The sequence below is a fragment of the Staurois parvus genome, unplaced genomic scaffold (assembly GCF_062004578.1).
Source record: "Staurois parvus isolate SC_StPar_1 unplaced genomic scaffold, SC_StPar_1.0 ptg000011l, whole genome shotgun sequence".
Taxonomy (NCBI): domain Eukaryota; kingdom Metazoa; phylum Chordata; class Amphibia; order Anura; family Ranidae; genus Staurois; species Staurois parvus.
In genome coordinates this window covers 34,041,488-34,066,208 of record NW_028317807.1, presented here as the reverse complement: position 1 = coordinate 34,066,208, position 24,721 = coordinate 34,041,488, and the positions used below count along the sequence as shown (strand labels likewise).

Below are 24,721 nucleotides of genomic sequence, written 5' to 3'. Positions count from 1 at the left end.
GATTTTCCTCACTCGAGGAAGACTACAATGCTGATCAGTGTATTGTGACAGCAGGGAAGTCTCCCCGCTTTCAGAATACAAAGGCACAGCAGGGAGGATTCTCCCTTCCACACAAAACTCCCCCAGCTTGTACCACTATCAGTAAACTTCCTATTGGTTGGCGACTAAGAGACATAGATATTCATATCCTCGCATTATTGTATCTTCTTGCGCTCCCTGCAGTAGGCTGAAGCAAACAATAATCTGGGCTTAGGGAAGGACAAATGAACACAGAACAATTAGTTTAGCTTAGGCTGATTACAGCCAGCAGATCTAAGTTTATCCACTTGCCTACTGGGCACTTATACCCCCTTCGTGCCCAGGCCAATTTTCGGCTTTCAGTGCTATCACACTTTGAATGACAATTGCACAGTCATTCAACACTGTACATATATGAAATCTTTATAAATGTTTTTCACACAAATAGAGCTTTCTTTTGGTGGTATTTAATTGCCACTGGGTGTTTTATTTTTTGGACTATAAACAAAAAAAGCAAAAAATTTGGAAAAAAAAGTTTTCTTTGGTTCCACTATAAAATTTAGCAAACAGGTAATTTATCTCCTTTATTGATGTGTGATGATGAGGCTGCACTGATAGGCAGCACTGATAAGGTGGCATGGATAGGCAGCACTGATAGGCTGCACTGATGAGGTGGCACTGACGAGGCGGCACTGGTGGGCATTGATGAGGAGACACTGACGAGGCAGCACTGATATGTAGCAATGATGGTCACTGATAGGTGGCACTGATGGGCACTGATAGGGGGCACTGATGTGCACTGATAGGCGGCACTGATGGGCGACACTGATGGGTAGCACTGACTGACAGTACTGACTGATGGTACTGACTGGTGCAACTGCTAGGCACTGATGTGTGGCACTGATGGGTGACACTGCTGGGAGGCACTGATGGATGGCACTGCTGGGTGACACTGCTGGGCACTGGTGGGAGGCACTGCTGGGTGGCACTGCAGGGCACTGATCATCAGTGCCCTGATGATCAGTGCCAATCTGCTCTGTGACAGCTGCAGGTTATCGTCAGTACTTTCCTCATGCTGTGACAGCGTGAGGAAAGTGCCGCCGATAACCAGCAACTGTATTTACTCCGTGATTTGCTGCATTATTGGACACAGCTGATCACGTGGTAAAAGGCCACTGTGATTGGCCTTTTACCTGTACACGTGATCAGCTGTGTCCGTAGGACACATGGAGATCGCCGGGTGCGCGCCACTGGTGGGAACACGGGAGGGTGCATTCTGGGAGGACATCATATGACGCCCTCCCAGAACTGGATAACCACGCTTTAGCTGCCATTCAGCTATAGCGTGGTTAGCAAGTGGTTAAAGAGTCAATCTTGCTTATGGTAGGGTGGATACACATGGAAAAAGCTAACATTTATGTGAGCATAAATGAAAACATTTTTACCCCTTTACGACAGCGTGATACACATATGTGGCATCCAGGAGGTGGGCTTTAAATCTGGGCACCGCATATATCTGTCCTTGTGTTTGTGCTGGGAGCATGTTTGATCTTGCATTCCTAGCACCGAGAACAGGCTGTTGGTGACTACCCCGAAACTCTACTAATGATTGGGACCCAGGGGAACTGGATCACAATCACATGATAGCCTTTGATTGGCTATCACAGTGATCATTCATCCTGCAGGCGGTACCTGTGTTGTCTCCCCTCTGTGAAGAGGAGGGACAACAGACTTCTCTGCTAGCGAGCAGGAAAAAATACATTGTATCAACTCCTCCTCACTAAGGAGATGACTGTAGAAAAAGAGGTCTGTTGAAGAAAAAAAAATTAAAGACTAATTAGTTCAATGCTTTACCTAGCTTAGTGAATGTAGATATCAGTGTTAATGGCAGTGTAAGTAGTGTCAGTTAGTGGCAGTGTAAATATCAGTTAATGTCAATTATTGGTAGTGTAATTGTCACTTAGTGTCAGTATAGGTGTTAGTCATGGCCAGTGCTAGACTATTTTGCACCCTAGGCAAGACCAGCTGCTTGCACCCTCCCCCCCAAAAGAAAAAATAAGATTTCACCTATAGTTCTACTTCACCCCTCCTAGCACACATCCTCTTTCCCCCAAAATTTTCCACCCTAATCCACCTCCTATCACAATTTCCCCCCAATCTCCTCTCCTAGCACAGAATCCCCCCAATCCTCCCTCCCAGCACCACTCCTCTTCCTTCAATCTGCACACTTAGGACAAATCCTCTTGCTAACACCCCCCCCACCCAAACCTACTACTAGCACATATCACCCCATTCCTTCTCCTTGCACAATTTTTCCCCCCTCATCCCTATTATTACCATTCCCAGCACAAATAGCCCCCATCCTCCCTCCTACAAAAATCTCTCATCTGATCACAAATGATTGTTACCCCTCTCTCCCCCTTCTTTCATTGTGTACAGTTCCCGTGGCCTGTAAGTTTCCCCCCCCCCCCTGAACTTACAGGCAGAAAAGCAGGTAGAGACGTGGTTTGTACTGTAGCCCACCCCAGCACCCCCCTAATTCTGGCCATGGTGTAGAGTAGAAAATCCCAGGGGCCATGGCTGCACCCCTAAGTGGCAGTGCACCCTGCCTAGTTTGCCTAGAGGTGACACTGGCCCTAGTGCTAGTTAGTTGCAGTTAGTGTCTGTGTCAGTTATTTTTCATGTCAGTGTGTTTAGGTTGGACAACCCCCCCCCCCAACAAAACAAAATATGTACTTTTGTTTCTTGGCCCTACTACGGGTACAAAGAACAGATCACCCATACATATGTAGTATCGAATTGAAGAATCTATTTTGCAGGTTTTTCGGTAGTGGTACATGGTAATGGCATAAAAACCACACATCACAATTTTAAAAAAGTGTTATTTTTTTTACTATTTTGGGCCAGTTTTACTTTGCTTAAAAAAAAAAAAAATCAGGAGATATCCATTATCATTTCCCACAAAATGTAGTAGTTGCGATGATATGAACAGTTATATTAACACATGTCAAAGTTGAAATATTGGGCTTGGGAGTTAAGGTTTGTTTTGACCCTGGTCATGAAGGGGTTAAATTGTAAATCTTCTGAACCAGGTTTGTATTCCATTAACAGGAAGAGCCAGGCACTAAGCAACAGGGCAGCTGCTTTGCACAAGACCCAGAGCCTAGTGGAGATCACTGTAGAGGCAGTGTCTATTACAGTGTTTTCTGGCCCCTACTGGGATCCCACAATTATGGCATACTTAGATGCTTTTTCTCTGCTAGTAAGATTTTTACTTACTTTTTGTCCTTGTAACAAACCGGGACACAAACAGCACTAGACTTTCAAATGTGACATACATTCTAACCACCAAGCTACATCTGCTATTTCTGCTAGTCAAAATATTATCCCTCATTTCTTTTCCAATTGGCATCACAGAAAGTAATGAAAAATGTCCTCAATAAGGACACAGAAAGCAATGAAAAAAATTCACAGAGGGTCTAAAACGCCAACAATATCCAAAACAAAAACATAAAGGTCAGAGTTTTGGTTTACGAATGTGGGGACTGCATTGTTCTTACTGTGGTTATTCTACCCCAGGTAGCTGGTACATTGCTCTAAATGTATGCATAAATGTTCTTGAAAAACATTGTAGTTACAGGCAATTAAGTGGCTGCATACTGCTACATAATAAGCATGGTTACTCTTCTCCCCCTAGATTCCTGAATAAAGTGTGGGATTCCTTTAAACAACATGGTCTGGAGAATGTGATCATCTCTACAATCAGTCATCTTTGGCCTACCAATGGTTCAGCCAGCTCTGAAAATGCCTACATACTGGAACACTTCCTGCAGCTTGTCTTCAATATCACTGACATGATCATTTCTGAGACCCAGTCAAATGTGTCTACTGATAGTATAGGAAAAGCCATGAACATAGTACTGAATGAGTTATTTCAGATCTTACTGGCACAAAATAAGAACATTTCACTCTTACTGAATGGGGGGCTTCATTCTGTTAATGTGACAAAAATTCTGAGTGAGCTTGAACTGTTAATTAACAGCCTGACAATTATGAATACTCCACAAAGCAAATCAAATGAATCTGCAATAGTGTTAAATCTTCTTTATGCCCTAAATCAGTCAGATTTCATGAATATCATTGGCAATATTATGCAGATAATAACTACTTCTGATAATATGAAGTACATCAAGATGGCCATGAGTACATTGGAAATGTTCAGAGAATTTGTCCACATAAATAACAACACCAACATTCAAGAATTCTCTTCAATCCTAGTTAACTATCTGCATATTTACTTGGATACAAGCAACCAAACACAAACCTCTCTAATGCCCATCCTCAATCTGTGGCAATATTTTACTAATATGACTAATATACAAATCAGTGATACAAGCAAAGCAATTGTAGAGTTACTGCCTCTTTTCAAATCCCATTTTCTGTTAAATGAAAGCATTGATGTTCGCAATCTCTCTTCATGGCTTGTTGGGATTATTGCTCAGTTTACACCAAAAGAGGAACAAACCAGATTAGAAAACGCAGCAAATGCCACTCTCCTACTCATCCAGTCTGTCCAGGAATGTAGAATTACACCCATGACATGTAATGGGCCTACTGAAGTAGTACAGAAGTTTATGTCTGACTTAATACAGCTGGAGTTGGTGACGAAGAATGCAACTTTGGTAAATAGCTCACTCCTGCAGTTTGGATCTTATAACCAATCACAGATTAAAATGATCAATGAAGTATTTTTGGTGTTCTCATATGCATTAGGATATCCATATAATTCTACAAATGGAAATGAACTTTTTCAAAAGTTTTCAGCTTTGACAGATTTCCTCTTAAACACAACAATAGTGGAAAATCTAAGCAACACTTCTTTTTCATCCCTAAAGAAAATTGTAGACGTGCTCAGTTCTGCTAATGTCACACAAGTTCTTCTTCAGACAGAAAGTCTTTTAAATACCTACATGTGTACAAACCAAACTGATGCAGACCCGTTATTGTGCAAACTTAATGTGACTTTTAAACTAACTCATCTCCTGAATCTGCTGCCCTTTGCACAATTAACTCATGAAGACTTAACAATTATAACTTCTATAGAGGAGCAATGGCTAAACCAGCTTAATATCAATGCTCCAGTCTATGAACAGCTTAATGAACTCTATAATGTCACAGTTTTAGCATTTAAGTACTATCCCACACTGCAAGCAATAAACACTTCACTGGCTAATATTGTGCATATCCTACAGGACATGGGTGTACTACTAAATACAAGTTTACATGGATCTGACATTGCAGTACACCTGCTCTCTGAGATGGTAAAAGTTGAATCTAAAATTGTGGGCAGTGTTTCCAGTTCATCCCAGTTGAACATCAGTGAGCTACTAGAGATAATACAGTTGGAGGTGGACACCGTAAATTGGTTACTGCTTCAAGCAGAAAATCAGACAGGAACTTTAGCCAGCTTTCCTGGAGCCTACACAATGCACACAGTAACCCAATGGATTGTACAGAACTACCAGCAATTGACCACAACAGTAAAAGACATGGAGGATTTAATTAGTTCTTTCAATGGCATCTCCCCCAACACAACCATTGATGCACTGAAAACAATAGTGGAAGATCTCCTGACATTGTTTCCTCTACAAACTGAAGATGTTAAATTGACAGAGTCTTTAGAAACTATACTAAATGTGACAAAAATCTTGCTGAAAGTAACTAGTCAGGATACACTAAATAGACTTGAAATGTTTATTAACAGCTTGAAAACGTCTGTATTCCAGTTCAATATATCAAATGACCCATCTAAACTATTCAATATCCTTTCTAGGTTAAATCAGACAGATTTTATTTTTAAAATAGCCAAAGTTATCCAGGGTGTTATAGGTAAGGATGTGCCATATGGCAAAATGTTCATGAATGCACTGAAGATGTATAATGATTTGATCCAACTGAATAACACTACAAATATTCAAGATCTCTCAGCCATCTTTACTAAATACATATCCATTCTTTCAGACTCTATGAATCAGACGCAAGCAGATCTGAATGTCATTTTTAATCTATGGCAGTATCTTATTAGTCTGACAGGGAAACAATCTAACCTCAACCAAGTTATTGTAGATATACTACCATTTTTCCAATCCCATATGTTCTTGAATGGAAGCATTGATGTTAGTTATCTGCCTTCTAGGATTGCCAACCTGATCTCTCAGTACATACCACCAACAGAAAAGGACAGGTTTGAACAAGCAGTTAATGCCAGTCTGCTCCTCATAAAGACATGCAGTGTTATGCCAATAACTTGCACAGGTTATATTGAAGACATACAGAAATTCATTTCTGATGTGACACAGTTGGAGTTAATGATTCAGAACAGAACTCTTATAAACAGTTCACTTTTAGAAGAGTTTGGGTCCTTTAAACAGTCGCAGATTACACTAATCAATAACATTATTCTGATGCTCTCACAGGCATCAGGATCTTCATATAATTTTTCTAACAACGGAAATGGATTTTTTGAAGAAATGCTTACATTGACAAGATGGGTTTTGAATGCAACTAATGGGGATAAAATAAACATCACATCTATTGCATCCCTACAGAACATCGTAGAAATGCTCAAATCTACCAACTTCACACAAATTCTTCTCCAGTCAGAAAACCTGCTCCGCACCTACAATTGTAGTAACAATTCTGATGTGGAACTATTACAGTGCAAACTAAATATGACATTACATTTTACAAAATTCTGGAACTTATTGCCACTGGAGGAGACAACACTAAATAAACTGGAAGCCATCTCTTCTGTAGCAAAACAATGGCTAAGTCAATTGAATAATACCATTTCCATGTATCAGCAGCTAACTGATCTCTATAATGTCACATATGCTGTGTTTCAGTACCAACCAACAATGCAAGTAATAAATACATCTCTTGTAGGGATTGTTCAAACATTGCAGGATATGGGTATACTACTAAATCTCAACTTAAATGGGTCAGACATTGCCATGAATCTGCTCTCAACAGTCAATTCTAAATTAAACATCTTTATCCTTTCCAGTTTGTCACAACTAAACATCACTGAAGCTTTGGAGATATTACGTATGGAGTTGGATACAGTAAAATGGTTATTGGTTCAGCCTGAAAATCAGACAGGAGCGTTAGTTACATCCCCAGGTGCCTACACCATGCAGACTATAAGGCAGTGGATTATGAATCATTACCAACAGATAAGTCTTATAATAACAGATATAGAATCTGCAAGTAATTCATTTACATTTCTTGCAACCAACAGTTCAATAGATGCACTGAAAACATTAGTGGAAAATATTCTTACAGCTTTCCTTCCACAAACTGATTCTGCACAGCTGACAGAGCTTTTACAAACTTTACTGAATGTGACCAGAATCATACTTGAAGTAACTAATCAGGATACAATCAGCGAGCTAGAAATGTTTCTGAAGACATTAGATTTCCAATTTGATATATCAATTAACTCAGACAAATTATTCAATATTGTATCCTCTTTGAATCAAGCAGATCTTATTTCAAAAATAGTCAAACTGGTAAAAAGTTGTATTGCTTCCAATAACATACAAAATATAAATGTCTATCTGGATGCATTAAAGATGTTTAATGACTTGGTCCAGCTGAATAACACCATAAATATTCAGGACATTTCTACCATTATTACTAGGTACCTGCCCATTTACATGGATGCAAGTAACCAGGTGCAAAATTCATCAAAGCTTATATTTAACTTTTTGCAGTATCTTCTAAGTTCAATGACTACACAGTCAAGTGATCTCAGTAAAGCTGTTGCTGAAATATTACCATTATTCCAATCACATGTTTTGCTAAATGAAAGCACTGACATCTACAATCTGTCTTCTTGGGTTGTTGGAATCATTTCACAGTACATACAACCAACTGAACGGAACACGTTTGAAAGAGTGGCCAATGCCACTCTCCTCCTCATTCAATCCATGCAGGTGTGTAGTACCACAACTACGGTGTGTACAGGACTGATTGATAGAGTACAGAAGTTTTTTTCTGATGTGACACAGCTGGAGTTGATAATACAGAATGAAACCCTGACAAACAGCTTTCTTCTACAGTTTGGATCCTACAACCAGTCACAGATTGCGATAATCAATAAAATGTTTCTGGTGCTATCATATGCAACAGGGTATTCATTTAATGTTTCTACAAATGAAACCAACTTTTATGAAGAAATTCTTACACTCACGAATTTGCTACTTAACACAGCAATGAAAGATAACCTAAATACTACAACATATACAACTCTGAAAAATATTCTCAAAGTACTAACATCTACCAACATCACACAATTCCTTCTTCAGACAGAAAACTTAATCCACAGTTATACTTGTACAAATCAAACTAATATAGACCTAATACAGTGTAAACTGAATGTAACATTTCAACTCACACATCTCCTTCAGTCGGCACCACTCGCACAGTCAACTCAAGACAACCTGGGAATCATCTACTCTGTAGCTGAACAATGGTTAAGTCAGCTTAATAATAATTTGTCAGCATCTCAACAACTTGCTAACCTCTATAATGTCACAATTCTAGCACTTCATTACCACTACCCGATACTTCAAGCAATAAACACATCTCTTGTCAATACTGTTACAGTATTAAAGGATATGGGTATATTTAACTTTAGTTTGAATACAACAGACCTAGCCATCAGCATTCTATTTGATGTGATACAAAAAGTTGATTCTGAAATCAGTATATACCCCCTCACTGATGTGTTACAGCATAATATCAGTAACATTCTGGAAAACATAAAGTTTCAGTTGGATACTGTCAACTGGATGTTATTTTGGACAAAAATCAAGTCTGAAGGGTTCAGAAGTTCTACAGCAGTCAGTGAAATCAACACAATTACAAAATGGCTAACCAGTATCTCTGAAAAGATTACTTCATTCAGTAGAACCTCCATTGTGACAGATCTGCTGCGCATTTTGAGTTTAGCTATGTCAGATAAGCCAATCCAAGGTCTTATACAGCAAACTGGCACAGACGTTCAGAGTTTTATGAATATCTCTTTTATTAGAAATCTATTTTTGAATCAGAGCATCCAAAAAGATGCTGAAATAGCTCTGATGTTACTACAAGAAATTAACAGAAGCAACATATCATTTATTCTATCATCCATTAATCAGGTGCTACAAACCATACAAGGTGTACAGGGGCTTCAATTGTCATACCAATTCTATAGCAATACCACCATTGAGAAAATCTTCACAATAGTAAAGGAAGGTATGGGGATCATTAATGAAATTGAGGCAAAAGGGACAATAGGGAAAGAAGACATTTATAAAATATACAACTTTACTTATATGTTAGTCCAGGATGAATGGAAATGGGTACCATTCCAAAACATATCTGCAATGGAAGCTGAGCTGCTGGATGTCTTCTATATGACTATGAAGCCATTCCTAGGTGGCAATTGGACCCACGTCTATACTGGTAACTGCTCTGTACAGGACGTTCTACAAATACTTGTGCAAACAGTTTTCAAAAATGCCACAACCACCTTGACACTAGAAAACACAACATGTGATTGGCAGCTAATCTATAACAGTTCTGAAATTGTCTCAATTAGTAACCACTCACTAGGAGATATGATTTATCTGGCATTACAGAGCTCTCCTGTTTTCATCAATGTCTGCGGTAAAGACAGTTTGCAACCGCTGGCTGGAGAGTTAGCATGCTTAATGCATGCAATGAGGATCTCCATGAGCATTCTGGCAGATATAACTAAGATATCAGGTTTACAAATACCACTCATTCAGTCACTGAATGATAGCTTGACATTTATCTGCAACAACATGCCAGCTCACAATTCTACATTTCAGCAGGAAACACAGCTATTAGACACTCTAAATGCTATCTTTATAAACCATTCCAACCCAATGCACATGTTTATTCTGTTTCTTATTGACCATTACAATTCCCCTGTAGATATGTCAATTTTCCAGCAGATGTGGACACAAATCTCAAAGATCATCAATGTTCTGGCTCCAATAAATTCATCTTTGGATGCTTATGTTAATGAGCTAGTTGCAGTGACTGTGAATATGACTGTTCAACCAGGATGGCTTGAGTCATGGCAAACCTTAAACAAACTCCTTGGCATGAACTGGACAGCTGCCAACATTGATGTTTCTCTGGCTGCATTGAATCAACTGAGAAGAGCAGTCATCCTCATAGACAGTGGGTTGGATTTAAAAACAATCCAGATTTACCAGGCAATTGTTTCTTTAATGAAAAATTATCCAGTCATAAATGACACTGTGTCCTCAACATCAGAATGTGCATCTACCCTAGGCGCAGTGGCCAAATTCTTTCACTCTATCTGGGCAGCCTTTGATCCAACAAACTCATATCTGGATGAAGGATTACTCTCTAACTTCAGTCTTCTGGTCTGTGATAGTTTCCATATACAACCTACAAACATTAGCACATGGATTTCACCTCTAGAAACATTTAAAAACATTTTGCCATACCTGCCAACCAACACATCAGCTGATATAGTAAATTACATCACTGGTTTAGAGAAGATCATTATGTTTGTTTCTGATGCCATTAACTCCCAAAATCTTTCCCAGGAGATCATGCTTGGAGGTGTTCATAAACTCTTTATCCAAGAACTGAAGATATTTAGTAATGATTCCAATATTGCAGATTGGATAGAAAATATACCTGTAAATCAAATCATCACTAGTGTTACAAACAACATCACAGTGGGACAGATGATTGCTATAGAAAGAGATATTTTGCTTATGCTGTCAAGAATCCTCAATGCTACTTCATACCTGGAGGGATTTTCCATGTTATCTGACCTAGTAGCTAATTTGTCAAGCAGCATTGTAAACCAAGGCACAGCCACCGGTTTGACTCAGCGGTAAGTAGACTCATTATTGAACCTGTTACATGTCCATGAATTTTCTTCTTAAAAACATTATCAGAGAAATTCCTCAGTGTTCTAGTGTTATTAAAGCTAACCGTATGTATGCAGTTTTCTAGCAATTTTATTCATTAACGTAATCAACTGCAAAATGAATAGTAAGATTAAAAGAATGGTTGAACTTACTAGAAAAATGGCCTTTTGTATAGACATCATTGTGTCATCTCACAGTCAATGCTCACCAGACTTGGCTGATTCCCTGGATGAGCAATCTCTTGTTCAAAAAGCTTTCCACAAACAGTTGCAATATTCTATAAATTGACAGATTGATTTTTCTGGTGGTATTTCCTTGAAAAAAATATCATTATTATAAGCACAACCCTGTGGGCTTGTGTTAGTGAGTGAAAGCAGCTTACTTTAAGGTGCATTCCACTTGCATTGGAGACTAGTTTCAGATACTTCTGAGTTCATTCAAAATTTCCGGCCTACAGTATGACCTGCAGTTTATATCCTTCTGACTAGCAGTTGACCTCTCTTTAAGTCTGCTTCAAGCTACTTTTGCTCTCCTATTGACGTCTATGTGAAGAAAAGCAGTTCTAATATGAAAAAAGCCCCTAGACTAATTCCCTTAACTCCATGATCTGCCATGATATTTGTCCTTTATTTTCCCAAACATGTAGCATATGCACAGTGAACAGCGTACTTTTGAGCTCAAATGAAGACATTGTTCTAACAATGTCAGAAAATCTATGCTTGCAATAATATGTACAGTATTCTTAATGCTTGAAGAATCTCATTATCGCCATATTGTCTCCTCTCATATAGACCAATTTCCTAAAAAAAAGTGTTTCAAGCTGCAACATTGCTTGTAGTTAGTGAACCACTAAGGCTGGATTAAATTAAACATCTCCTAAGAGAAATAGGCAGGCTACCATTGCTGATCTATTTGGCAAGTGCAATTTACCTGGCTGTCTCTAGCCACTTTAAGACCAAGCCTGACACTTTTTGTTTACAAGTAAAAATCAGTAGTTTTTGCTAGAATATTACGTAGAACCCCCAAACATTACATATATATATATATATAGCAAAGGCCCTAAAGAATAAAATTGTGGTCATTGCAATTTATGGTATGGTATTTGCACAGTGCTTTTTCAAACACAATTTTTTGGGAAAAAAACATACTTTAATGAATTTTAATGCAAAAAAGCACAATATACAATCCATTTTTGGTAAAATATAAAAAATGATGTTACGCTGAGTAAACAGATACCCAACATGTCATGCTTTAATATTGGACAGGTTTGTGGAATAGTGACAAAGTATGATACTTAAAAATCTCCATAGGCGATGCTTTAAACATTTTACACGTTACCAGTTTAGAGTTACAAAAAAGGTCTAAAGCTAGACTTATTGCGCTCACTATAACGTTTGTGATGTTACCTCACATTTGTGGAGCGAATACTGTTTACATATGTGTGTTTGACCTACCTTTACACATTATTATTGATTACATTTTTTTAAAATTTTTCACTGTCCCTTTAAATTTTTTTTAATCACTTTTATTGTTATCACAAGGAATGTAAATATCCATTGCGATAACAATAGGCAATGACAGGTCCTCTTTACTGATACATCTGGGGTCTATTAGACCCCAAGGGGTTTATTTACTAAAGCTGGAGAGTCCAAAATCAGACTCCCTTCTGCATAGAAACCAATCAGCTTCCAGGTTTCATTGCCAAAGCTTCATTGAACAAGCTGAGGTTAGAAGCTGATTGGTTTCTATGCAGAAGGGAGTCTGATTTTGGACTCTCCAGCTTTAGTAAATAAACCCCCAAATGTCTTCTCTGCCCTTAAAATCATCGGTTGAGACCAAGATCGGCCTGATCCAATACTTGTATCAGCTAGTACTAGATATAGCAGCTTGTAAACAAAAGACAAAAACAGTAAGTGACAAAATACTCATCGCTTCCTGTTTCTAATACCATAGAGCTGATCAGGAATGTCCCAGTCCCTGATCAGTTCTATGGTAAGCCAGCAGAATATTTGGCTTCAGTTCGGGGTTCTCCGGTGGGATGGAGAGCTTGAAAAGGCACTGGAGGGCCGCGGGGAGAGAAGGTGGGGGATTGCTTTTACAATATAGAGAATCACCTGCATTTTAAAAAACAAAAATACCAGGTTGATGCCGCAGCTGAAGGCATCAGACCAATATAAACTTGTGAACTGGAGACGTACATGTACGGTACTTTGGACGTTCCACAATTGGCTAGTGTCAGTACTTTCTGATTTAACAAATTTGCATGACGGAAGCCTGAACTGCTCTCCTACATACATGGTCGAGGTCAGTGGCAGAAGAACCATGAAAACTATTTGATCCATATGAAAGCTAGGCATTGAGCAAATATAGAAAGAGGCCAGCAATGACAGCTCCCATATGTGTCTAACTGCAGAATTCCTTTACATAACATCAAATATATTAGTGTGCATTCAATGTAATGTTTTATTTTTGTTATTTTTTATTATTACTAATTAACAAAAACAGATCTATTTAGATTACTATCAATAGAACAGTAATTTATAATCCCATTTGCCCCAAATTCCACCTAGGTTAAAAAATGATAATCAACTTATGGGTGGATGACGGTGGATTGAAGTACCTACTGTATTCTACCTTATATTTCCTGATCAGTGAGATCTTCAAGATAGAGTTTCTAGCTTTGCCTAACCACCACAATCATATTAACGCCAAGAGGGGTCCAATTGTTATTTGTTCAATGCCTGTAATGTAAAATAAATCTAAAAGTAAGAGTGATCTTCCTCTTAAATGGCTTGTATGGCAGATGCATATAGCTGGGAATTCAGATTCTTAGATCTAGTTATTGGAGTCCCAGGAAACAGAATTTGAGGGATTCAAGGTTTTAGTGTCTACCAGAAACAATGCACTTGACTGTTAACCATTGAGGCCATGCTAATATTATTTATATAATTTGCATAGTTTCATCATATGACATAGAATTTTAATGTGTGTGTCCTTTCATGCTGCAATAAAAACAAAACAGTCCACTGCAGTATTATTACATGCCAAAATCTGTAAAAAAAACATTCATTCATATGGTTTTATGGCATTAACGCAACTCTCTTCTGCTGTAGACTTCTGAACCGTATGATAAAATTCACAGTTACAATGCAAGTTCCCCCGCTGACAGAACCTTATGGAACTGTAATGAACTGCTTGAAGAATGTGACTCAAGACCTCTCCAGCAATCTAAGCGGTATAGAAAATGTCCTTTTGTGACCAATATTTGCCATTTTCAGCCATTTGTTTTAAAAACTTTAACTGAGCTTGGCACTAACATGTAATAAATAGCTTTGATAACCAAGGCAAGCAGGCCACTAATTAAGCAGCATTCTATAATGTGATATAGATTTTTTTGCAATTAATGCACTTACTGAGTATCTAAGAATCTGGGCTGAAGAAAGGATTTCAGTATGGATTTCCTTGTGGTTAAGGGTTCTTGATTAATCATCTTATCTTCTGTAGGGCACCTTGAAGAAGCAATTCTGCTGGCCAAGGATTTGTTTACTCAAAGCAATGAATCAGCAAATGCATCAGCAATTCCAGACTTACTCAAGCAAAAGGCAAGTTAGTGAAAGCAATGTAACATCATGTATATAATTCTCTTCACAGTACCTGAGAATTATGCTGTCACACAACAATAACTCTTTCAGGCAGGAATTAGCCATTACCTTTCTTTAGGGTCAGTAACATTATCCATCTCCTTCCTTTTTAGGGTACGATAAGCAAAACAGTTTCACTGTCCATTTTGTTTTACCACTTGACCACAAATTTCTAGTTTCTGTTAGTAAAATAATTTTGGCTCTGAATTCTGCCATCAAACTAAGTCATGTGACACAAATGATATGTTATTTGGTTAATCATATATAATCAGAAATTATTGTGGAATACTTTGTTTATATTTATATTATTGGTGTATCACATGAATTACATATCTCTAGACAAGCAAGAGTGGTTCACTTCTGCAACAAGCACATTGGGGAAAATATTTTTAAAGGGTAATTCTACTTTTGTAGGAAAATAATATCACACATAAAAAATGAATATAGCATATACAATTGTGACACAGCCATAGTGTAATTTATTGTTTTTAAAAATGATATTTCCTTTTCAGTCTGCAGCGTTATAATTTTCTGTAAAATTCATGCAATATGGCAACCTGGAGGCTTTCCATACACTGTTGGTGTATGGAGCACCCCCAGGGATGTCATTTCCTGCTTGTGTGATTGGCTCACTGATTTTCCCAGAAATCTGAACTAAGATACAAGTCAGATTTTAGGCGTCCTCTGCAAGAAATATTTTAATTTTGGCGAGGTCCCAAAGGGTTAATCACTTTGAAAGCAATGCAGACCCTGCCACCCTCCTCATTAGAACCCTGCAAGGGCATCAGCTGCTCAAAAATGAAACATTCACTCCCATTCAGAATCAGTTCTGCACAAGCAATGATTTAACAAAGAGCTATTTTTCAGAGCAGAAACAGGTAGGACTCTGCAATAAAGTTTGCTAAAATCCTTGCAATGTACATTGATCACCCAGAGGGGATTGTTTTTTTTCAATAAAAGTGGAGTTACTCTTTAAAGCTGAACTCTAGGCACATATAAAAGACACATTTTAAATGCAGCTCCATAATCATTAACATGGAAGTTAAAGTATGCCAATTTTTACACATTGAACTGCTTGGACCAATGTAAGTATGTACACTATGGGATTGATTTCCTAAAACTGGAGCTTGCAAAATCTGGTGCAGCTCTGCACAGAAACCAATCAGCTTCCAGGTTTTATTGTCAAAATGTAATTGAACAAACTGAAGTTAGAAGCTGATTGGCTGCTATGCACAACTGCACCAGATTCTGAGTGCTTCAGTTTTAGTAAATCCCCCCCTTTGTGCCATACCTATGGGATCCCTGTGGAAGTTGAAAATCATTCAGCTACTATAGTGATGTCCATTAGCTTTCAGACCCTATGTTGAACTCAGCACAGGAGCCATTCAGGGAACATGTATTTTCATAATGAATGCAAAGCATTCCCTAAATTGGACAAGGTCGTAAAGTCACAGGCTCCTCCTTGTCCAATCAGAGAAAACTTTGCATTCACTGAGAAAATGCAAATTGTTCTCTGAATGGTGCCTGAGCTGAGCAGGTGATCTCCTGTGTTTAGTAAGCAGCAGGGCAGCTGCTCGGCACGGAACCCAAAAGCCAGCAGCAATTACTGTAGTAGTGGTACCAACTACAGTGATTTCCAGCTTCCATGGAGATCCCACAGGTATGGCACATGCATACTTTCACTGGTTCAAGCTGGGCCAATGTAACTATGAAAACATTGCCAACCTAAGCTTCACCTTTAAAGTGTATATAAGCCCAAAAAACAGATGTAATATATTGCAACTTAACAATCCTTTGAAATGGTGGCTGCATTAGTTCTTTTTTTCAGACTCCCCCCCCCCTTTATTTTCACCTGGCAATCCTGGTAATAACAAACTTCCTGTCCTATGCTTTTATCTCTACGGTATCTATGGGAGCAGCCATTGTTGTCACACAGGCTGGATTTTAGACATTCAGAGGTAAGTGGGGGGAGGGAGTGCTAACACGCATCTATCCTGTGACCATCAGCAATGGGGGTTAGTAGAAGGTCCATGTGGAGATGGTGTCCAAGTCCATCTGTAGTGGAGGGCTTGTAATAGTATGGACTTGTCCGAGGAGGCAGTCAGCTGTAAGAGCTTGTAGATACTCCTAATGGAGGTAGAGGTGGGATACAGCAGCACCACTCTAATTGTAGATGGTTAAAATCACCGCATGGACCAAGTTTCCATGATGGCACACGTTCGGATCATGTTCACTCCTTCATTGGCCTGACGAAGAAGTGAGCATGCTCTGAACGCGCGCCATCTTGGAAACCCAGTCCATGTAGTGACATCATCCCTGTGAGCCTCCCTGCTTTCTCTGCTACTCCCCGTGCCCTGGACACCACCAGAGTGGCGGGAAAACACCCAGAGCATGGCCAAAGAACCTGATGCTCCCACTGGACCTCCATCACTTGACTTGCCTACCTGTTACCTATCTATGTGAGTGCAATTTTACCATTAAATCTGCCTGATTTTAACCTTCTACACTTAGACTGACGTTGCTGTCTCTCTTCTCTACCTGGATTTCAAACATGTCTGCCTTTGTTCACCTCCATTATATGGTGGTTTGTTGAAAACTAATGCAGCCAGGAAGAACTTGTAAGCTGCAATATATAAAAAAAAAAATTAAGTTTAGAAAAGCTTTAATAAATTATTAAATGTGTTTTAATGCAAGCAGTGTAAGCCCCTAAATTTCCATTTGTGAGAGGAAGAAGCTGATTGGCATCACAAGGAGCATATACCGACAGAAAGTATGCTGCTTGGGGGAGGCAGCAGAGTGACAGAAAGGTGAGCTGCTTCTCCTTTCACTTCCAATCACAGTCTGGGGTAGGTCCAGAATGATCTGGGCTCAGAAAAGTGGGTTGAATTATGCTGGCCATCAGACTGAAAACTGAGAAGCAAAAACTGGTTCTGTGTTTTTAGTCCTTAATTGGCGATTGCTTTTTATCTTTATCTTTGGCTGGAGCTCTTGTTTAATTGAGTTCATGACACCATGCTTTATGTTTATAGGCAAATAAACCTACTCAGGGTGATTTTTTTTTTTTGTTTATGCTAAGTTAATATCAACCTAACTCTGCTGCACTAGTATGGTGTGTAATGTATGGAAAAAGAACAGAAGACAAAAACAGTCCAGCATCCTCCAACGCTTCATACACAAGTTTAATTCATACTGTCCACTCTAAGTCCTGGACATCAATGCCTCTGCTATTTCAAAATTCTATTCAATAAAAGTAATTTCTGTTTCATTAAATCGGCATGCATTTGTTTCCAAAAATAATTCTGCCTTTTCTTAGCATAAGGTACCAAAAAATGATAATAGACAATACATAATGCGTAAGCAGTTGTATACTAAACATAATACTGTTTTTTCTTGTAGATATACCAACTCCAAAGCCTGTCTGGTATAATCTGTGGATTGGAAGGTTCAAACAACTCACTGTCATACTGCTATATGCCCTGTCAGTATATTACACTGCTGCAAGACGTTGGCGACCTGTTGTCTACAGGAACTAAAGTCACCCAGACAGCAATCATTTCACCAACAATAATAACATCATTCCTGAGCAGCCTGTGGCAGATCTTCGAAAATGAAATTAGTGTCCAGCTGAGCACACTGTGAGTTGAGCACTAAAAGAAACATGTTATTCCATTCAAGCTCCACCATAGTTCTTAGCAATCTAACCAGATGGGGATGACCCTACTGCAGTATATTGAGTTATCCTTGGTACTATTGAGACTAGACAGTAAATGAGATCTCCTTACACACATGGATGGTATCTGCCACAAGTTATGGTGACAGCTGTTGAGGTTCTTATCTTTGGGCTTGGTCCTGGTTGGGATAACTGAGATGGTTACATCATTCCAACAAATTGTAATGTTGTCAAAAAATGCAGCTTGTGTCACCTTTCCAATAACTCAATAATGAACTTACACTGTACAATGTAGTATAAAGATATTAAAACATTTGGTTGAAAGTCTAAAGAGTGTCCCATGTAAGGTTTCCCGTGCCATTTGTTAGCTGGACAGCAAACACATTTATTATCCAAAAATTTCTGCTATTGGGTTAACAATGTGGTCACTCAAAGTCATCACAGAGCCAGATGAGATTTATAAGAGATTATTAATAAGATTCAAAACAGATATAGGGATTGATTTATTAAAGGCAAATAGATTGTTCAATTTGTAAGGGGAGTGGCACTTTTTCAAGGGAATTTTCCACAGAGCTTAGTGAATGAGATGGATCCCATCAATCAATCATGTGCAAGCAAAAGTGCTGTTTTTTTTCCTTGCACACGGGTATTCTTTAGTCTAGGTTTGCATCTCTGCTGGTGGTGTGGCTCATGTTTGCACAGACTGCTGTCTCTGTGTTTTCCTTGACCCTTTTTTTAAATGCTTTCACTTGAAACTGCATGGTGCTTTGGCACCATGTGGTTTCATGACCTGAAATGTGCCACCTTTTCCAATGTAAGTGGGTGCCATTAAGAATTAATGGCACCCCTGTGTGTTTGCAAAAGAGCGGATGTGGAAATGCATGCAAACCTAGCGTGACAAAGTGAAACTTCACATTCACTAAGCTGTGGGGAAAATTTCCATGCAAAGTATAACTTCTTTTGCAAAGTGAACAGCCTATTTGCCTTTAGCAAATCAACCCCATAAAGTACCAAAAAACATATGTGACAAGCAAACCCTTGTTTTTATTGTACTACTATTAATGTATATACCAATTAGTTATTTTTACAATTCTAAACAATTATCTTGTTTTACAACCAAAAGTAGCAATATGATTATCGAGTTTATAGGAAAGGCCAAAGTAAAAGTTTGTTTTCTATTTCTATTTTGTTTTCTATTTCTTTTTCTGCAAATGATGCATACAGCCAAAACGAATCTGTGTAAATCATTAGAGTATCAATAAAGGGTCTGTTTATAAAGAATTGGCTATGTGATTCACACAACCAATCTTTACAGGACATTCATCTGTGAATCCTGCTTGATTTTATTTGTGACAGATGAATCTTTTTTGTAATTGGAATCTTTCTATTATGCTGATGGGCAAATCTTGTTTGAATTTAAGACCTGGCTCACACTAGTAAAAACGCACTGGGGTTGAGTTGCTAAAGGCAAATAGACTGTGCACTTTGCAAGTGCTGTTGCTCCAGAGCTTAGTAAATGCTTCCATCCAAGGGCGGACTGACCATTTGGAAACTCGGGCACTGCCCGAGGGCCCGGGGTCAGTAGGGGGCCCCATGAGATGCCCCTGGTACCTTTTCTATAGGCTTTTTTGAGTTTAGGTAAGGACACAGGGGCCCCATGATCCCCTTTTGCCCGGTACCTCCATGAGTTGTCAGTCCGCCCCTGCTTCCATCATCCTATTATGTGCAAGCAAAATGCTGTTTTTCATTTTTCTTGCATGCGATTGGGTATATGTGAAGTGAAGCTTTACCTCATTTATTAAGCTCTGGAGCAACTGCACTTGCAAAGTGGACAGTCTATTTGCCTTTAGTAACTCAGCCCCACTGTGTCACTTCATTCATGTCTTTGCAGAGCAGCCTGGTGCATTGCGCTGCAATGTGGTGACAGACAGCCATTTTCTTCACTGAAAGCCACCCCAGTGTTGTGGTGTCCTAGTAGTGACCTGCTTTTATCCAGTGTGGAAAAAAACAGGTCACCAGACATAGTGTGAACAAACTATAAATGTAAGAGGGTGAATCTTGTTTGTAATTGTAAGTTACATTTACTGCTTTATATATAAGCACCTTAGTGTTATAATTACAGTCTATTTGTAATTTGAATTAGTGCTGAAGTAATTTTCAGGTCATTCTGTGCTTATGGGCTCATCTTGGATCCCTGTTTTGACAAACAACTGGGCATAATTAGTCCGTACAATGGATTCAATGGCCATATTTATTCAACAGAACTGAATATTTTATTGTACAATTTGTTGCAGTCTTCCGGTGAGCAACCTTACAAATATCACTGCAGCACTCAGCGAATATGTCAATACTACAAGTACAGATTTTGAAGGTAGGATGCAATGCTAATTTAGGTTGATTTGTTTGTTGTTATAACCCTACTGCATCTTAAGGTGTTCATAGAATAAATCTTTCGAAAGCTTTTCTTGAGTAGGCAGACCTTCTGGCAGTTTATTTTTTTGATATCTGTGTCCTATTGGGGAGATTTAACTTCATTTCCTGTCCCAAATGCAGCATGAAGTTGGAGGAAATCTTCCAAAGTTGGGGAAATCCCCTCTTAGACTGTTGTCCCCTAACAGGTGTACCTATGGAAAATTACTCTAACTTCTTGTTTTGGGGATAATTTTGGGGAGAATTTTGTATTTGCCCTCACTTCTCAGTGACAATGGTTACCGATACAAATAGAGGGGTAATTCTTCTCAACAGGAAATATAATATGAGAGCACCTCTAAGCCTTCTCTGCTCTATCCAAAACAAAAAGATTCACTGTGCCTAGAGATACACTTTAACAGACTGGACTTTACATATAACCATGAATGAAAGATCCAAAAATGTATTGTCAAACAGGAACTTCAAAATTATGGACCAAATGTGTAATGAATATACAGTATATTGCCATCATCTATTGCTAAGTATTACAAGCAAGGGTTACCCATACATATACTGAATAGCTATACATAACAATTTACAGGGAAGATTTGTGCAGTTGTAAAGCAGTATGAAGATACAGCAGGAAACAAAGGCTTGCCCATAAAGGTTAACAGTCTAGTGAGATTATTTTATTTACTTCAACTTCATAACCACGACTATTGCAATCAATTTTTCCATTCCAGCTATTCAATATACAGTTGGATATCACACCATTCAAAACATCTTTCCTCTTATTCAGTGGTAGAAAAGATTTAAGATTATCTGATTTATTCTGAAAATGCTTTGTATTTGGGCACCTTTAAAGCATTTGCCATTTATTTATTACAGGTACTTATATAGGACCGTCAATTACGCAGTACTTTACATAGAAATTGTACATTCATATCAGGTCCTGCCCTCAAGAAGCTTACAATCTAAGGCCCTTAACTCACATTTGTACTCATACTAGGGTCAATATAGACAGTAGCCAATTACCCTATCAGCATGTTTTTGGAGTTTGGGAGGAAACCAGAATACCCAGAGGAAAACCACTCAGGCACAGGGAGGACATGCAAACTTCAGGCAGGTAGTGTCATGGTTGGAATTCAAACTGATGACTCTAGTGCTGTTATGCCGGCCATAGACGGGTCAAAAATCGGCCACTTTTTTGGCAGATAAAAAATTGGCTGATTTTCGCACCGTTAGTGGGTTAATTGGTCGGCCATTTTTCGGGGTTTTTGCACATTTTTTTAATCGGGCATGTTGGAAAATTTGCGGCCGATTTTGACGATCGGCTGATTTTCCCAGCAATGATGGGCAAATTGGACGATCGTTTTACTGATAAAAAATCTGCGCATGAGCTGTGACCTGCAAGAAGTAAAGGAAGAAGAAGAAGAATTAAAAAGAAGAAGAAGAAGAAGAATTCCAGTCTGCTATTATATTTTATATAAAAACATTGTAATCCAAATAATGTACTACAATGTTTTTATTTGGATACAGATGTTTTTATTTCTTCTTCTTCTTCTCTCCTTCTCCTTCTCTTCTTCATCTTCTTCTTCTTCTTCCAGAAGTTATAGGCTTAATGCTGGCCATAGACGGGACGAAAATCGGACGATTTTTTTAACGTTGGTGGTAACGTCGGCCGATCAAATGACCTATTTTTCGTTTTTTAAAAAAAAATCGCCCAATTTTCAACCCGTCTATGGCCTGCATTAGGCAGAAATACTAACCACTCTGCCACTGTGCTGCTATTGTATCCCTTTGCACATTGGTTAAGCCACTTATGTCGCTGATGGTTGAAAACAGTGATAAATGAGAATTCCTGCTTCATGTCTAGGTGGCAATGATGTAAGGCCCCCCTGCTACTTCTTGGGATGTCTACCACACATCACAGGAGGCAGTGTTGTGCTGAGGGGTGCATGCAAGGCATGAAGTTCTGTACATTTATTTATTTCAGGTACTTATATAGCACTATCCATTTACACAGTGCTTAACATATATATATTGTACATTCACATCAGTCCCTAACCCTCAAGGGGGGTATAATCTAAGGTCCCTAACTCACATTCATACATACACATACTAGGGCCAATTTAGACAGGATCCAATTAACCTACCAGCATGTCTTTGGAGTGTGGGAGGAAACCAGAGTACCCAGAGAAAACCCACACAAGCACAGGGAGAACATGCAAACTCCATGCAGTAGGCACCATGGTCAGGAATCGAACCCATGATCCATTTACTGCAAGGCAGATGTGCTAACCACTAAGCCACTGTGCCACCCACAACATGTGAAGACATGATGCTGCTCTTTGCCAGGTATTTGGCAGCTGGCAGAAACTCACAGTATAGGGTATTCTTGCCCATGCACACATGTGGAGTGGTTATCTAAAAGGTCCCAGATAGCAGAATCCTGTAGAGTGTACACTCATGAGTGGGAATCTGCCATGCATGCGCAGATGTGCCACTGATCTGTGCCAGATCCTAAAGAATTGGTAGAGACCTGCATCATATCTGTGCATGCACAGGATTTACAAAAATAGCAGAACAAAAGAGGAGCCGAAGGGCGAAGTAGTCCCAGGAGTAAAGTTCCTCTGTAAGGATAATAGAGCTATTTTAATTGTTTGAAGGAAAAATGTTTGATTAATGATAATTGTCAATGTAATAATGAAAAATATTATGAAATAAAAATGCACTAATGGTTGTCATGTTCCTTGTTGCACAGCAATATTGGCAAACGTTTTCCAGAACAGAAGTCATGTGGAGGATGAGCTGGCTCAATTTGTAAAGCTGAATCAGTCAAGTATTACAGCTCTGATGAATGTACCAATCCCAGACAACAAAACTGAGGTAGGTTTGTATTCTCTAAACAGGCGGCTCTTATAACCTTGTTGTCTTCTCAAACCTGGCAGCATTAAACCATTGGGCTTCTTGGGTAAGAAGACACAAAGGCTAGTGATGACATGCAAGTGCTGTAACCTATAGTTACTGATTAAATGTAATATACTATTATCAGATGAGGATAGAGGTGAGCTGTAACTGGTTACTGAAGGTCACACATTTTGCACATTAGTTTTATTCTTTTCACGTCTTGAGTAAAAAAGTGGGCATGTGTAATGCAGCATAAAAATCAACTCAGCTGAATACAAATTGGGTCATCAGTGGTCCATGAAGTAGAAGAAGTGTTGCTTTTAGTTTGTAGTTTATTAGTGATTTTGACATACATACTTTGGGGTTTACTAAAACTGGAGATTGCAAAATCTAGTGTAGCTGCGCATAGTGGCCGCAGATGTGTACGCCACAAAATTTTGTTTCATTTTGCTTTGGTTTAATTCATTAAAGTGGTAGTAAACCGCATCCAAAAAAAAATCCCCTGCAAGGTAAAGACATAATGTGCTAATATGCATTGCATACTAGCATATTATGTAAAACTTACCGTATTTTTCGCTCCATAAGACGCACCTAGGTTTTAGAGGTGAAAAACAAGAAAAAAAAAATATTCTGAGCCAATGGACTGCAGACACAGTACAGGGGATGACCAGAGACTGCGGACATAGTACAGGAGATGACCAGAGACTGCGGACACAGTACAGGGGATGACCAGAGACTGCGGACACAGTACAGGAGATGACCAGAGACTGCGGACACAGTGCAGGAGATGACCAGAGACTGCGGACACAGTGCAAGGGATGACCAGAGACTGCGGACACAGTGCAGGAGATGACCAGAGACTGCGGACACAGTACAGGGGATGACCAAGAGACTGCGGACACAGTGCAGGAGATGACCAGAGACTGCGGACACAGTGCAGGGGATGACCAGAGACTGCGGACACAGTGCAGGAGATGACCAGAGACTGCGGACACAGTGCTGGAGATGACCAGAGACTGCGGACACAGTGCAGGAGATGACCAGAGACTGCGGACACAGTGCAGGGGATGACCAGAGACTGCGGA

General features: G+C 39.1%; 1 protein-coding gene across 1 annotated transcript in view; it reads left to right on the top strand.

The window, feature by feature from the left end:
* ABCA12 (ATP binding cassette subfamily A member 12) overlaps positions 1 to 24,721 on the top strand; it is a 177,528-nt gene that overhangs the window by 39,498 nt on the left and 113,309 nt on the right. The window contains exons 10-15 of the mRNA XM_089672635.1: positions 3,716 to 10,969; positions 14,120 to 14,241; positions 14,511 to 14,608; positions 18,044 to 18,282; positions 20,612 to 20,688; positions 23,491 to 23,615. Of these exons, the coding sequence (XP_089528761.1) occupies positions 3,716 to 10,969; positions 14,120 to 14,241; positions 14,511 to 14,608; positions 18,044 to 18,282; positions 20,612 to 20,688; positions 23,491 to 23,615 (7,915 nt within the window). The remainder of the gene's footprint in view (positions 1 to 3,715; positions 10,970 to 14,119; positions 14,242 to 14,510; positions 14,609 to 18,043; positions 18,283 to 20,611; positions 20,689 to 23,490; positions 23,616 to 24,721) is intronic.